Consider the following 17,282-nt stretch of genomic DNA (forward strand, 5'->3'; position numbering starts at 1 on the left):
CACCATAAGATCATTCCTCATTCTCCTATGCTCCAATGAAAAAAAAAATTCCCAACCTGCTCAACCTCTCTCCATAACATAGTCCTTCATGTCTGAGGAACGTCCTCATAAATATTCTCTTCATTCTTTCCAGTTTGATGGCATCTTTCTGATAGCATTGTAACCAAACTGAACATAACGGCAAACCACCAGAGAAAACATGCATAAACTATAAAGGAAATGATTAAAAGAAAAGAAACTAATAAGGTTTACCTTGTGTGCAGTTCGAAAGTAGATACTTTTATCAGCTCCACAACTAACCATTTTAACAATATCATTACTGGCTGCAGAAGAAAATAAACAAAACACAATAAGGTTATCAACAATCTGCATCATAATATGTGGAGTGACTGGGACTTAAAGCTCAACTAGTCCATACTAAACAATTACTCTGCCTAGTCTCATCAAGCTGCGCCTTCTATATCTCTCCCATCCATTTACCTATCCAACTTTCTCTGGAATGTTGAGATCAATCCCACATCCATCACTTACGCTGGCAGCTTGTTCCACACACTCACCATCCTGGGTTAAGTAGTTCCCTTTCATGTTCCCTTAATTTCACCTTGGCCCCCCTAACCCATGACCTCTAGCTGTAGTCTCACCCAATCTCAGTAGAAAAACCTTGCGTGTTTTTACCCTATCTATACACCTCATAATTTTGTAGGTCTTATTACATACTCTTTATTCTCAGTATGGATTAAAAAATACACGATGAACCCATAACCAACATCTTATAACTGCACAACAATACAGTACCTGCTTTAATAGATTTTAAAAGCACATTTCAAAACAAAATGTAATGAGTCCTCTAATATTCCATGTTAATACTTTCAACAAGTTCATTAAAAATCCTATATAAAAATATTTAACATTCAACAGCAGTAACATAAAAATACATCAAACCACAATAAAGTCAGTTAGGACCATGTAAGTTACAAGAGATAGAGGTGAAATATTACAGCAAGGTAATTCCAGAGCTAAGTGCCTTGGTAAACCCAAGCCCCAAAAACCAGGTATTCACCATCTTCCATGAAAATCTCCAGCCCAGGTTGAATGATCATCTTCTTACTTTGTAGCAATGGCTTGTTTGGACTTTCCCACTAGTGGAAATAGCCCAAGACCTACACTGTCATGCTTCCTCAGAATCTTATACTACAGTAACATCACCCTTCATTCTAAGCTCCAGAGAATACAGATCACTTTTTTAGCCACTAGTGATAGGACAGCTCTCCCAGCCCTTTCAACCTCCCAGATCATTCAACCTCCCAGATGGAGTTCAACCCAGAAAAGTGTGAAGTGGTTCATTTTGGTAGGTCAAATATGATAGCAGAATTAAGACTCTTGGCAGTGTGGAGGATCAGAGGGATCTTGGGGTCTGAGTCCATAGGACACTCAAAGCTGCTGCACAGGTCGACTCTGTGGTTAAGAAGGCACACTGTGCATTAGCCTTCATCAACCATGGGATCGAGTTTAAGAGCTGAGAGGTAACTCCACTGCTACACAGCATCCTGATCAGACCCCACTTGGAATCCTGTACTCAGTTCTGGTGACCTCACTACAGGAAGGATGTGGAAACTATAAAAGGGTGCAGAGGAGATTTACAAGGATGTTGCCTGGATTGGGGAGCATATCTTATGAGAATAGGATGAGTGAACTCAGTCTTTTCTCCTTGGAGCAATGAAGGATGAGAGGTGACCTGATAGAGATGTATAAGATGAGAGGCAATGATCGTGTGGATAGTCTGAGGCTTTTTCCCAGGGCTGAAATGGCTAACACAAGAGAGCACAGTTTTAAGGTGCTTGGAAGTAGGTACAGAGGAGATGTCAGGGTTAAGTCTTTTATGCAGAGAGGTGAGTGCATGGAATGTGCTGCCAGCGATGGTGGTGAAGGCAGATATGATAGGCTCTTTTATGAGAGTATGTATAGGAACATGGAGCTTAGAAAAATAGAGGGCTATGGGCAACCCTAGGTAATTTCTAAAATAAGTATGTTTGGCACAGCATCGTGAGCCGAAGGGCCTGTAGGTTTTCTACAATGAGGTGACCATAACTGTACACAATACTCCAAATATGGTCTAACCAGTTTTCTAAAGCTGCCACATTACACGCAGCTCTTGAACTCGATCTCCCAACTAATGAAGGCCAGCACACCACACGCCTTCTTAATCACCTATCAACTTGTGTGGCAACTTTGTGGAGGAACAGAAAAACCTTCAGGTGTAGATCTGTAATCCCCTCAAGACTAAGAATTCTGCCATTAACCTTGTACTCTACCTTCAAGACCTATCTTTTAAACTGCATTACCTTACACTTTTCTGTATTGAACTCCATGGGCCAATTATAAAAACACATTGGAAATAGGTTTTCTGGACTCATAGCCACAAAATGGGAGTAATGAGGAGCAAGGATCTTTTTGAATTCTCTCACCAAACTATTGTAGATGCTCAACTAGCTACTTATAAAGCAATACTGTTGTCATAAGGAAACTGAGTGAAGTTAGAAAGAAATGCATGTAGAATGTCAGCCATGATTTCACTGAAATCCACAACAGGCTTAAGGGACCTATGGTATATTCTTGTAATTTAATTTCTTTCCTTTAAGTGAAGAGCCAGACAAGCAATACACTACTTGGTTTAATAACCCAGGTCTAAGAAATAATAAGTGACTAGAACACCTTATTAATAGGTTAAAACCACCAGAACAGAAGTGAAGGAATGAACATATAAAGGAATTAAGTTCAATGCAATATAATGAAGCAGATATATTGTTTAAAGTACCTGCAAACTTCACAGCAGTAATTGAAGAGGAATGGTCATCTAGTGTCTGTGCCAGGCTATACTGTTTGTCCACATTTAATATATGGATTAGACGGTCTCTGCTTGCTGTTGCTAACAACTTCAATCCTTAATAAAAATTTAATAAATGTGTTAAAATATACAGTAACAAGGGACTGAAAATTATTAGAGAAAAATGACAAAACACTGAAATTATTTGAAGTTATTGAATATTAATATCAAATACAGTGGATTCCAGTTAATCGGGTCATAGGTTAATCAACACAGCCACTTATTTGGGACAACTCAAATTACAAAACCTAATCGTGAGAATAGCCGGGATTTCCTTCATTTATTTGGGACACTATGCTGCTTAATTGGGACACGAGGCTGTTACCAAACAGTTTCTCACTAATGTCAATTGCATGCGCTTGTGTGGCCATTAGACACTACACTGGGTTTACAGCGAAATATTTAGTGTTAATTGCATGTGTGCATGTGTTCAAGAAGCAGTGAATTTTTTCCACTATAGTTGGTGAGAAATAAGCAGCAAGACAATTCAGAACTGTTTTGCTCACTGCAGTTTCAAGCATTCCGGAGTGGAGATACCAGAAACAGCTGGGAATGAAAATGAAATTATTTCACTACTTCAACAAGTTAGGAACTATTAAATAATTTGAAGGTATTGAAAATAATCTTAAATGTTACCTTTAGTCCATACCAGACACTCAGCTCTCACCTGTGGCTCCATGTAGCTGTTTGTATGCAACAGCAGCCACACCTCGGTACATTACTTCGACGGGGGGGGCTAAACCAGATGAGAGTAGCCTGTGGGTCTCATACTTTGCTGAGGTAGGGACATGCCTGTCCTAGGATGCAAAGTCGGCTCCGGGGGAGTGGGCAAATGAGATCTACAGTGAGATCCAACCACTAGGAAGGCGGATCTGCAATGGTCGTGGAGAGTGAAGGGCATGACAAGATACAGAAGACATGGTCATCTATTTCAACCAAGGAAGACTCCAGTAGAGACAACTACACATACCACTTCCGAGGATGAGTGTAACTGCCCCGTGCAATAGCTTTGCCACTTTAAAAACTCTCCTGGTCTAACGGACTAGAAAACAGTTGTACTGGTAGTGTTCTAATTTGTTCTCCATTTCATTTAAATACATGGGTAACCCTAGGTAATTTCTAAAGTACCTGTTTGGCACAGCATTGTGGGCCGAAGTGCCTGTATTGTGCTGTAGGTTTTCTATGTTACATAATTTGTTACTCAGTTAAACTGTAGCTTGTCTTTTTAACTATTTCCATGAAACTTCAGCTAATTGGGGCATTCACTAAATTGGGTAGAAATGTACTGGTCCCAATATGTCAGGGGAATCCACTGTACATTGAAAAACACATTTGTAAAAGTTATTGATTTACACTACATGCAACATGAGAAATGGTAGCAGGCTGTTGAAAAACAACGTTTAAGGTAAGGTTAAATACAAACCTTTTTGGTGATTTGTTCAAAGAGTAATTAGATGTGGAACAGCAGAAATAATTAGCATGGAAAATAAAAACTATCGTTGAGGTTTCTTCTCATTGATTTTAATAGTCGACAAAAAAAAATCACTCTTACACCAATTTTGGGTCAAGAACACAAGAGCACATATCAAAATTGGATTGCCATTGCTGGATTTCGCACCTTGAAAGTCTGTTCAAGTATTATGAAGACCTGCTTCTGCAAAAGTCACAGAGATCTGAGCAGAATCACACGAATGGCCAAGTGTGGCTTCAGACACCACACCACAGGTGTGGGCGCCTGCATTCTCAAGGATTAATTACCCAGAATAAAAACAGTAGACTTCTACAATCAGTTTCCTCAGTAATTGATTGCGTTGTTACTTCCCTGTGAAATTGCGTGTTTGGCTAATGTTACAATGGGAATGGGGAATCAAAATGGGGAAGCATTAAGAAGAGGGACGCCTCACGTCTTAATAAGCTGGTAAGGAAGGCGGGCTCTGTCGTGGGCAAAGTACTGGAGAGTTTAACATCGGTAGCTGAGCGAAGGGCACTGAGTAGGCTACGGTCAATTATGGAAAACTCTGAACATCCTCTACATAGCACCATCCAGAGACAGAGAAGCAGTTTCAGCGACAGGTTACTATCGATGCAATGCTCCTCAGACAGGATGAAGAGGTCAATACTCCCCAATGCCATTAGGCTTTACAATTCAACCGCCAGGACTTAAGAACTTTTTAAAAGCTATTATTAATGCTTTTTGAGATAGTGATTTAGATGCATATCATATTTTTTACTGAGTTAAGTATTGTATGTAATTAGTTTTGCTACAACAAGTGTATGGGACATTGGAAAAAAAAGTTGAATTTCCCCATGGGGATGAATAAAGTATCTATCTATCATCTATCTATCTAAATCTGTCATGATCTTATCATCTGCTTGTGGCCTACCCCTTTCCTAATCCTTATGTTTAAATAAAAGCAAAACTTCTGCAGCATCAATGTCCAGAAAATTCTTTCACAGCCCACGCAATCTGATCAAAGTTCATTCCAGTTCCTCTTTTTAGGCAGTCTCTCAGGATCAAAAATAACTTTCTTTTCTTGGTTATGTAGCTCTCCTACAAATGGAACAGGTAGCAACCGACAGATCAAGTAGGTTGTTAGTCTGCAAGACAGTGTGCTCCTCTGTTGCTTACATGGGATTTTGTGTGCACTGAATTCTTGGCCTTGAGATTCACAATTCTATATAGAATGCTCCTCTTCCACTGTAACAGACATAGGCCAGAGGCTCCCAGGAGTCTGTGAAAAACCTTTAAGGACATCCTTAAATCATTTTCTATCCATTAGGTACCTCCTCCTATAAAATACCCCAGAAAAGCATTGTTTCAGGGGCACAGCAACATTGTGATCAGACCGACATAGCTGATCGAGTAACTAAGGCCTTGGTGCTGGAGATGTTAACCTGGAAAGAGGACATTGGCATTGGCTTGCTTATGTTTCCAGCAACATAAAAGATTTTTGTGGTATTTTCTAGTGCCTTGAGATGTCGGCTATAATTGGTCCATGCCTCAGAAGCATACGGAAGGGAAAGGATCTCAGCTGCTCAGCAGACTGATTTTTTTTTTTAAGCGAGGAATACTCCATTCCTCACTTAAAACTGTTGAATTTTATGAATGCGTCTTGACTGAGAGATGAATGTCAGAATATTGATAGTTGTCCACATTTTCAGGGCTTCTCTATTTACCACCAATGGTTAGTGAGACATAAACGGGGCAGGTTGACAGATGACCTCTGCATTGCATATATCAAGTTCAAGGCTCATCTTACCACATGCATTCTTGAACAAGTTAATGACATAAAGGAACTCGGCCTCAGGACATGCACAAAATCAAATATATGAACAGCTTGATCAATAGCTTTCAGCTGCTGAACTGTTGAACAGCCTTCTTTTGGATCTGAAGATTAGTTCGAAGAAATTTTGAGGTGAAAAGGAGAAATTTTAAAAAGGAAGACAAAGTGCACAGTGATTAGTCTTCAATAAGATTAGTTCAGTTAGATACATTCTGGTTAATACCTTGGTTTACATGCTGTTATAAAACAAATAAAAGATGGCAGTAATTAGGATGCTCAAATTCAGCTTCCATAGAAATTCATTTCCATGAAACATTTAATAAGTAAACATGTCTTAAATTATATGTCGCCATGGTTTTGTTGATGTCTCAGACAATGATGAGTCATAGTAGCTTTAAGACATTTAAGATTCATCATAAGAGTTTTAAGGTATGTATACAGAGTTTGGAGGCTTTGTTTTTTTAAAAATCAATTTTGCTTGTTTGGGAGTGACAGCTACTCCTCTTCAGTACCCAGGCCCTTTCCCTACAGACAGTGGGAGAGACAAATAGCAGCTGCCTTCAAACAAAAAGACTAAGCATTTGCAAACTCAATAATCAGTAAGCAGTTGAAAGTAAATTGTACAATTGCTCACCAGTTTCAGGTTTTGAGTACTCAAGACAGAGGATCTCAGAATCATGAGCTTCAACTTTCATTAGTTCATCCAAGAACTGCAGATCAAAAATTCTGAAAACAAAAGAAAAACACTTTACCATGTTTTAGACTATTGTGTTTAATATAAAACTCTACTGGTTACACAACACAGTCGCACTTAAATACCCATCAGCCCCCAGCCCTCTATTTTTCCAAGTATGACTGGGAGAAGCAACATTTGCCAGTCAGGACTACAAATAGAGATAGGAAAATAAGCAATGTTCAATGGACTACTGATTGTTCAATAAGTATTATAAATTTTAAATTAAAACAGAGGAAGATGAAATTGTTCATGAGGCCAGGCAGCATCTGTGGAAATAATGATGCTGAGGAATTTTTACTTTTAGAACATAGAACAGTACAGCACAGTACAGGCCCTTCAGCCCACAATGTTGTGCCAACCCTTAAACCCTGCCTCCCATATATCCCCCCACATTAAATTCCTCCATTTACCTGTCTAGTAGTCTCTTAAATTTCACTAGTGTATCTGCCTCCACCACTGACTCAGGCAGTGCATTCCATGCACCAACCACTCTCTGAGTAAAAAACCTTCCTCTAATATCCCCTTTGAACTTCTCACCCCTTAGCTTAAAGCCACGTCTTCTTATATTGAGCAGTGGTGCCCTGGAGAAGAGGCACTGGCTGTCCACTCTATCTATTCCTCTTAACATCTTGTACACCTCTATCATGTCTCCTCTCATCCTCCTTCTCTCCAAAGAGTAAAGCCCTAGCTCCCTTAATCTCTGATCATAATGCATACTCTCTAAACCAGGTAGCATCCTGGTAAATCTCCTCTGTACCCTTTCCAATGCTTCCACATCCTTCCTATAGTGAGGCGACCAGAACTGGATACAGTACTCCAAGTGTGGTCTAACTAGAGTTTTATAGATCTGCATCATTACATCGCGTCTCTTAAACTCTATCCCGACTTATGAAAGCTAACACCCCAAAAGCTTTCTTAACTATCCTATCTACTTGTGAGGCAACTTTGAGGGATCTGTGGACATATACCCCCCGATCCCTCTGCTCCTCTACACTACCAAGTACTTTGTATTCTGCCTTGGAGATTGTCCTTCCAAAGTGTACCACCTCACACTTCTCCAGGTTAAACTCCATCTGCCACTTCTCAGCCCACTCCTGTATCCTATCAATGTCTCTCTGCAATCTTTGACAATCGGCTACACTATCCACAACACCACCAAACTTTGTATTGTCTGCAAACTTGTCAACCCACCCTTCTACCCCCACATCCAGGTTGTTAATAAAAATCACGAAAAGTAGGGATCCTAGAACCGATCCTTGTGGGACACCACTAGTCACAACCCTCCAATTCAAATGTACTCCTCCACCACGACCCTCTGCCTTCTGCAGACAAGCCAATTCTGAATCCACCTGGCCAAACTTCCCTGGATCCTATGCCTTCTGACTTTCTGAATAAGCCCACTGTGTGGAACCTTATCAAATGCCTTACTAAAATCCATGTAGATCACATCCACTGCATGGTCACATCTATATGCCTGGTCACCTCCTCAAAGAACTCTATCAGGCTTGTTAGACACAATCTGCTCTTCACAAAGCCACGCTGACTATCCCTGATCAGACCATGATTCTCTAAATGCCCATAGATCCTATCTCTAAGAATCTTTTCCAACAGCTTTCCCACCACAGACGTAAGGCTCACCAGTCTACAATTCCCTGGACTATCCCTACTATCTTTTTTGAACAAGGGGACAACATTCGCCTCCCTCCAATCCTCAGGTACCATTTCCGTGGACAACGAGGACATAAAGATCCTAGCCAGAGGCTCAGCAATCTCTTCCCTCGCCTCGTGCAGCAGCCTGGGGAATATTCTGTCAGGCCCCGGGGATTTATCCGTCGTAATGTATTTTAACAACTCCAACATTCCCTCTCCCTTAATATCAACATGCTCCAGAACTTCAACTTCACTCATATTGTCCTCACCGTCATCAAGTTCCCTCTCATTGGTGAATACCGAAGAGAAGTATTCATTGAGGACCTCGCTCACTTCCACAGCCTCCAGGCACATCTTCCCACCTTTATCTCTAATCGGTCCTACCTTCACTCCTGTCATTCTTTTGTTCTTCACATAATTGAAGAATGCCTTGGAGTTTTCCTTTACCCTACTCGCCAAGGCCTTCTCATGCCCCCTTCTTGCTTTCCTCAGCCCCTTCTTAAGTTCCCTTCTTGCTACCCTATATTCCTCAATAGCCCCATCTGATCCTTGCTTCCTAAACCTCATGTATGCTGCCTTCTTCCATCTGACTAGATTTTCCACCTCACTTGTCACCCATGATTCCTTCACTCTACCATTCTTTATCTTCCTCACCGGGACAAATTTATCCCTAACATCCTGCAAGCGATCCCCAAACATTGACCACATGTCCATAGTTTTATTTAAGCATAAGGATCAGGAAAAAGAATAGGCCACACGCACTTGATAAGATTATGATAGATTTCAGCATTTTGCTTCCTCAATCTTTTTTAATGAATTCCTGTTACTCCTTTAATTTATTCCTTGAATAAACTTATCCATACCCCTGTGGGTTTAAAATTTCCAGAACTTACTGATTAAAAAGCATTTTCAAAAGTATATTACAATGGCTGTGAAATTAAGGTCAAGGGGTTTGGAAACACCCAGCAGTTCAGGCACAATTCATGGAGAGAGGAAAACTGACATAGATAATATAAAGCAGAACTGACCAATTCTGGAAAACAAAGGCTAAAATACACAAAACTATTGAATATGATAGACACTAGCATGAGGATCCATTAGTACAGTGTGCAAAACCACAGATGATCAGAGTGGATTAGGATCATCATCATCATTATGTGCAGTGTCATATGACGTAGACAAACATGGTCTTCCATCTATCATGACCATGATTGTTCTTGGCAGAGTTTTCTACGGAAGTAGTTTCCTCTGGGCAGTGCTTACAAGACAGATGATCCCAGCCATTATCAATACTCTTCAGAGATTGTCTGCCTAGTATCAGCAGTTACATAATCAGGACTTCTAATATGCACCAGCTGCTCATATGACCATCCACCACCTGCTCCCATGGCTTTAATTGACCCCGATTAAGGAGCAAAGCCCAGTGTTGACACCTCAAATTGAATGTGCATCTCCCACATAGCAGGGATTAAACCTGCTTTTGCTTTTTCCTCAGTCAAGCGATGTGTGCACAACTGCAGGACTCTACACTTGAGGTTAAAGTGAATTACGGCTTCGGTTGTTGTTGTGAGTGAGGAAACAGATTCGATAGGTCTCACAGACAAGGACTCCAGACATGCAGCCTTGGTAGTAAAGGATTTTATTTACATAAGGCAAACGTGGGAAAATGGCAACAGGAGCAACACACACACATGCACACAATTTACAGCAGTCGGATCGGCAATAAAACACACGCAAAATTAATAACAAACATGGGAAAATCACGTGGGAACAAAGTACACACACACACAACCAAAGGAAAAGTCAATACGATACCCGCTGCCCTTGACTTTGTGCAGGCACGGCTCTTCTGCTTAGGGACAATACTCAGACTCCCAACCCTATTCAACGCACAACTCAGCAACAGTAGGGTGGTCCCTCGGAGATAGCAAAAAAGAGAATGGGTAAAGCACATGTGGCTTCCTTTGTAGTGTTCACAGGGAAGCCAATGGCTCGGTGCCAGCTGAGTTAAGCTGATTACAAAGGCCAATTGCCCAAGGCCAAGTACAAGGCTAATTAAAGGGGCCAATGGTTAGGTGTGCATTGATGGGCAAGGAGGGGTTAAACCTTGATTGGCAGGTGGTGTGTCTTTCGACCAGGTAATGGGCATGCGACTGTCACAACCCCTCCAATACAGTTATAAAGACTGTTCAAGTGCCTGGACGATCAGAAATGAAGAGGTAAAAGGACAATTGCTGCACTTCCTGCTGTTGTATGAGAAAGTACAGTAAGAAAGGATGAGTGGTTGACAGAGATGGAAAAGCATAGGAACAGTCTCTTCAGCATGCTGAAAGAGGACAGGTTGATGTATATGGTGATGAATTCTTACTGAAGATGGCAGAAACTGCTAAACTATAAATGCTGAAGGCACAGGCTGGGAGGGTATAAAATATAACTAAGAGAACTCTAACTGTGTCTGCAAGGTTATGTACAGCTACAGGGAATGTGGTCAAGAGCTCTGTCAACTATGGTAGAGATGTAGTCACTGCTCAGGAAGGAAAACATTTCAGAGGCATTTATAGAAAATCCATGGACCAGACAGTTAAAGTGGAGGTTGAGGAACTGAAAACAGAATAGGTTTCCAGTGAGATAGCTGTAGGAGCCTGTGGGCTTTTCATGGATAGGTTAGTGATAATCATCCATTGAGTCACATGAATTCAGAAAGGGAATGATGATTTTTATATTAAATTCCTCTTTCATGTGCTAAAACCATTTATAACTGTCCAATAATTATCCTGCTGCCTTTTGAACCAGTATGTAAAACAGTTTGCTTATTTGCATTAATAACATTTAGATTCTTCAAAGATCCTTTCACAATCATTTAAATGGCAAAGTAAAAGAATAAATCCTCACATATTTTGTCCCAAAGTCAACATTAGTATTAGACTGTTGAAGACACCTTCATTATCAATTATTTGTACCTCAGGGTCCCCATCCTATCCCCAGACGCCAGATGTTGCCCATCAGGGCTGATGGTTATGACACGAATTCCTGATTTTATCTCAGAATTTCCTCCATTTTCAGTTCGGTCAGGATTGTTACTAGCATCTTGAAGGTACTGAATATTGTCACCAACATACACAATTTTGATCAAGTCCTGAGGGGGGTGGGAGGTGGAGAGAGAGGTTAAAAAAAGTCAGATTTCTCGCTCATTGAATTCCATGTTTTGCTTTCTAATGTAAAGACAGGTGTAAAATATCTGTCTAAAGTGTTTAAAATGAAACCCTCAGTCTGTCCCAGCTAGCCAAATTTAATTGCTATTTTGATTTTTTTTTGTTTCGCAGGATATTACCCACATTACCTCTTAAAGAGGTAGTGTTAATTTGCAGTTCCCTTGTCCATCACTAAGATTCCAAATTTCAATCAGCTATGATATATTTATTTAACCACTCTGCAGGGAATTCGTTCTCTTCATTGGAAGTCTCTCTCCTGACATCAATTCTGAGCAGTGGCACTTTATTAAAACCCATCAAACACCCTGAACTGAAAAATAACATAAAATGCTGTATCCATTACTAATTCTGCTAACTAAAATAAAATTGAATGTTTTCGATAAGGTTAGAGTGGAAATGGAAAGTGGAAGTTGAAACTCACTGTGCTATAAATATTTCTACGGAATGATGTGAATTGAAATTCAGGAGCATCACCAGAATCCCACAATCGTATAGTGTTGTCTGATGAACAAGTTAGAAAAGATTCAGGTGGCAGACAAGCTAGATCACCATTTTCCAACTCTGGATAAATCTGAAAAGGCAAGGAAAAAACAAATTAATACATTGGGTTTTTAAATAAAGGAGTGAGTAAAGTTAAAGTGAACTCTACTATTCAAATTATCATCCATAGACTGGAGAATGAGAATCACGACAGTAATTTCAGAGAGATAGCAAACAAAAGGGTTTCAGATTTGTAGATCACCTGGTTCTCTTCTGGGGACAGCATAATCTGCACAAAAGGGTTGGGTTACACCTAAACAAGGACCACCAATATCCTTGCAGGAAGGTGTTAAAACTATGGGGAGGGTTTAAACTTGGTAGGGATGGGATCCAAAGTGATGAATCAGAAGATGAAGCTATTAGTTTAAGTATAGAGAGACAGTAAGGATTAAACACAAAGTACACTGCAGATGCTGTGGTCAAATCAACACGTACAAACAAGCTCGATGAACTCAACAAATCGGGCAGAATCCGTTGAAAGGAGCAGTCAACGTTTCGGGCCGAGACCCTTCATCAGGACTAAAGAAGGAGGGGCCTGGGGGCCTATAAAGAAAGTGGGGGGGGGGAGGGGGAAGGTGCAGGTGGAAAACCAATCAGAAGAAAGATCAAGAGGTGGGGGGAGGGGAAGCAGGGATGGGATAGGCCGGAGAGGTGAAGAAGGAATTTAAGGGGAAAACACTTTGGGTAGTAGAAGGCGGCAGAATCATGAGAGGTGATAGGCAGCTAGAAGAGGAGGCAGAGTGGAAGAGTGTTTGGTATGAACATCAAATTCTCCAACTTCCGGTAATTCCCTCCCTCTCCCTTCCCCCATCCCACTTTCCTCTGTCTCCTCTTCTAGCTGCTTATCACCTCTCTCATGATTCTGCCTTCTTCTACTACCCATAGTGCTTTCCACTTACATTCCTTCTTCACCTCTCCAGCCTATCCCCTCCCTGCTTGCCCACCCCCACCCCTTGATCTTTCCTTTGATTGGTTTTTCACCTGCACCTTCCCCCCCCCCTTCTTTATAGGGCCCCTGCCCCCTCCTTCTTCAGTCCTGACGAAGGGTCTCGGCCAGAAAGGTTGACTGCTCCTTTCAACGGATGCTGCCCAACTTGCTGAGTTCATCCAGCTCGTCTGTAAGTGAGGATTAAAGTCACTTGGATGGGTTGAAATTTAACTGTTTTAATCCAAGAAGCATCAAGAACAAGGGTGATGAACTTAAAGCATAGGTCTGTACATAGAACAACAACACTGTAGCCATTACATAGACTTGGTTGTCACAGTGCAGGAACAGGGCTGATGAATTTTCTAGAATTTAGAAAGGAGCAGGGAGAGAGGGAAAAGAGGTGGGGGAGAGGCATTGTTAATCAGGGAAAGTATCACAGCTGCAGAAAGTGCAGACATCATGGAGGGATCATCTGCTGAGTCAGTGTGGGTGGAAGCGGAAATAGGACGGGAGCAATCACTCTATTGGGAACATCCTATGGACAACAGAGACAATGAGGAACAGACCAAGAGGCAGATTTTAAAAAGGTGCAAAAATAACAGGATTGTTGTCATGGGTGACTTCAGCTTTCCTAATATTGATGGCAACTCCTTAATGGTAAAAGGTTTAAATGTGGCATCATTTGTTAAGTGTGTCAAGATAGAATTCCTACACAATATGCAGACAGACTGATTAGAGGAGACACCATACTGGATGTAGCATTAGGCAATGGACCTGTTAGTTGACAGATCTCTCAGTGGGTAAGCATTTTAGAGACAGTAAACATAGCTCACTGATCTTTATCATAGCCTTGTACAGGGATAAGAGCAGAAAGTTTGGAAGCGAATTTATTGGGGAGAGCAAATTAGAATGCTAGTGGCAGGAACTTGGGAGCATAAATTGAGAACAGATATATTCAGGGAAATGCACAATAGAAGTGTGGAAGCTGCTTAGGAAGCACTTGCATGGGGTTCTAAATAGGTTTGTTCCATTGAGGCAAGGAAAGGATGATAAGGTGAAGTTTAAGGAAAACCTCCAAGGCGTACTACATGTATGTGAAAAAGACAAGGATGACTACAAGACATAGGAGCAGAATTAGGCCCGTCAGCCCATCAAGTCTGCTTCACCATTCCATCATGGCTGATCCCAGATCCTACTCAACCCCATACACTTGCTTTCTCGCCATATCATTTGCTGCCCTGACCAATGAGGAAATAATCAACTTCTGCCTTAAATATAAACATGGACTTGGCCTCCACCACAGTCTGTGGCAGAGCATTCCATAGATTTACTACTCTGGTTTAAAAAAAATCCTCCTTACCTCTGTTCTAAAGGGTCACCCCTCAAGTTTGAGGCTGTGCCCTCTAGTTCTGGATACCCCCATCATAGGAAACATCCTCTGCACATCCACCATATCTAATCTTTTCAACAATCGGTAGGGTTCAATGAGAGCCCCCCAACACTCTTCTAAACTCCAGTGAGTACAGGCCCAAAGCTGCCAAACGCTTCTCATATTAACCCCTTCATTCCCAGAATCATTGCCGCAAACCTCCTTCTGGACTCTCTCCAATGACAACACATCCTTTCTGAAATATAACCATATAACAATTACAGCACTGAAACAGGCCATCTTGGCCTTTCTAGTCCGTGCCAAACGCTTACTCTCACCTAGTCCCACCGACCTGCACTCAGCCCATAACCCTCCATTCCTTTCCTGTTCATATACCTACTGGGCACAAAACTGTTGACAATACTCCAAGTGTGGCCTGAAGTGTCTTATAAAGGGCTAGCATTATCTTCTTGCTTTTATATTCTATTCCCCTTGAAATAAATGCCAACACTGCATTTGCCTTCTTTATTACAGTCTCAACCTGTGAATTAACATTCTGGGAGTCTTGCACGAGGACTCCCAATTTCCTCTGCACAACCTTCTCCCCATTTAGATAAGTTTGCACTATTGTTCCTTTTACCAAAATGCATTATCTTACATTACCAAACACTGTATTCCATCTGTCACTTTTTTGCCTTCTTTTAACTTGTCCAGGTCCTGCTGTTATTGTATTGCTTCCTCAGCACTACCTACCCCTCCACCCATTTTTGTATAATTTGCAAACTTTGCCACAAAGTCATCAATTCCATTATCTAAGTCACTGACAAACAATGTGACTAGAACGAGTGAGGATAAGGGTAAAAGAGGGAACATTCTTAGGGTCAGAGGAAGGGAGGTCCTGGGCACATGGTAGAGTAGCAGTTAGCACAATGCTACTACAGCTCGAGTTGTTCCAGAGTTAAAGTCCTCCACTCTGCTGTAAGGAGTCTCCATATGTCCTCCCCATGGAATGCAAGGGTTTCCCTCGGGTGCTCCGCTTTCCTCCCATAGTCCAAAGACATACTGGAATCGTTAATTAGTCATTGTAAGTTGCTTCACGATTAGGTTAGGGTAAAATTGGAGTTGCAGAGTTGCTTGGGTGGCTTGGCTCAGCTCAAAGGGCACACTAAGAATTGTAATGCTAAATAAGTAAATAAATAATTATAGAAATTTGCTTCAGCATTCACTAGTGAGGGACTTCGACAAATGTGAGGTCAGTGTAGAACAGGTTAATATGCTGGAACATATTGACATTAAAAAAAGATGTGCTTGAAATTTTGAAAAAGATTACAACAAACAAGTCTCTGGAGCTGGATGGGATATACCCCAGGTTACCTTATGCAGTGACGGAAGAGATTGTTCACAATGATCTTTGCATCCTCACTGGCTATAGTAGTACCAGAAAATTGAAGAATGGTAAACTTTAATCCTTTATTCAAGAAAGGTAATAGGGATAATCCAGGTAATCCAAAGGGTTGTGAATGCCTGGAATGACTTGCCAGGGATGGTGGTGGAGGCTAAAACATTAGGGGTATTTAAGAGCCTCTTGGACAGGCACATAGATGAAAGAAAATTGGAGGGTTATGGGGTAGTGTGGGTTTAGTACCTTTTTTAAGGATTATATGGATTGGCACAACATGGAGGGCTGAAGGGCCTGTACTGTTCTATGGTTCTATGGTAAAGACTTATAAGCATTTGGAGAAGCATACTCTAATTAGGTTTAGTCAGCATGGCTTTTTGAGGGGCAGATTGTGACACAGGAACCAAACTGAATTGAGGAAGTGGCAAAACAAATTGATGAATATAGAGCAGTGGATGTGATGTATACGGATTTTAGTAAGGTTTTGTCAAGGCTTCCCATGGTAGACTCATTCAAAATGTCAGGAAACGTGGCTTACAGGAAAACTTGGCTATGTCGCATCAGAATTGGCTTGCCCACAAAAGGCAGAGGGTCATAGTAGATGGAATGTATTCTACCTAGAGGTCAGTGGCCAGTGGTGTTCCACAGGGATCTGATTTGGGATCCCTGCCCCTGGAGAGTTTTATAAATGATTAGCCAAGGATGTGGAATGGTGGGTTATTAAGTTTGCAGATGTCACAAAAGTTAGCAGTGTAATGGATAGTGTAGAATGTTGTCATCGGTTACAGCAGGACATTAATTGGATGCAGAGCTGGATTGAAAAGTGGCTGATAGCGTACAATTCGGAAAAGTGTGAAGTGTTACAATTTAGAAGGGCAAACTTGAAGGCAGAATACAGGGTTAATTGTCAGGATTGATAGGTTGGTAAGTTGGTGTGTTCACCTTTATTCATCAGTGGACTGAGTTCAGGAGCCTCGAGGCAATGTTGGAATTCTACAAAATCCTAGTTACACCATACTTGGGAGTGTTGTAGTCAGTTCTGATTGCCTCATTATAGGAAGGACATGGAAGCTTTTGAGTGGGTGCAGAGGAGATTGACTAGGACACACCCTAGATTAAAGAGCATGTCTTATGAGGAAAGGTTGAGTGAGGTAGGGCTTTTAGCTTTGGAGTGAAAGAGGATGACATACGACTTGACAGAGATGTATAAAATGCTAAGAGGCATTGATAGAATGGACAGCCCCATGCTGGAAATGACTAATATGCGAGGCACAATTTTA

General features: G+C 41.2%; 1 protein-coding gene across 3 annotated transcripts in view; it reads right to left on the reverse strand.

Annotated features, from left to right (window-relative positions):
* Window positions 1-17,282, reverse strand: part of LOC140716570 (mitogen-activated protein kinase-binding protein 1-like) — a 137,595-nt gene that overhangs the window by 63,688 nt on the left and 56,625 nt on the right. For all 3 annotated transcript variants that reach the window (XM_073029409.1, XM_073029408.1, XM_073029410.1), the window contains exons 10-14: window positions 12,188-12,337; window positions 11,515-11,690; window positions 6,803-6,894; window positions 2,816-2,941; window positions 253-323 (exon numbers count right to left, since the gene is read on the reverse strand). In XM_073029409.1, the coding sequence (XP_072885510.1) occupies window positions 253-323; window positions 2,816-2,941; window positions 6,803-6,894; window positions 11,515-11,690; window positions 12,188-12,337 (615 nt within the window). The remainder of the gene's footprint in view (window positions 1-252; window positions 324-2,815; window positions 2,942-6,802; window positions 6,895-11,514; window positions 11,691-12,187; window positions 12,338-17,282) is intronic.

Source organism: Hemitrygon akajei, chromosome 25 (assembly GCF_048418815.1).
Source record: "Hemitrygon akajei chromosome 25, sHemAka1.3, whole genome shotgun sequence".
NCBI classification, from domain to species: Eukaryota; Metazoa; Chordata; class Chondrichthyes; order Myliobatiformes; family Dasyatidae; genus Hemitrygon; species Hemitrygon akajei.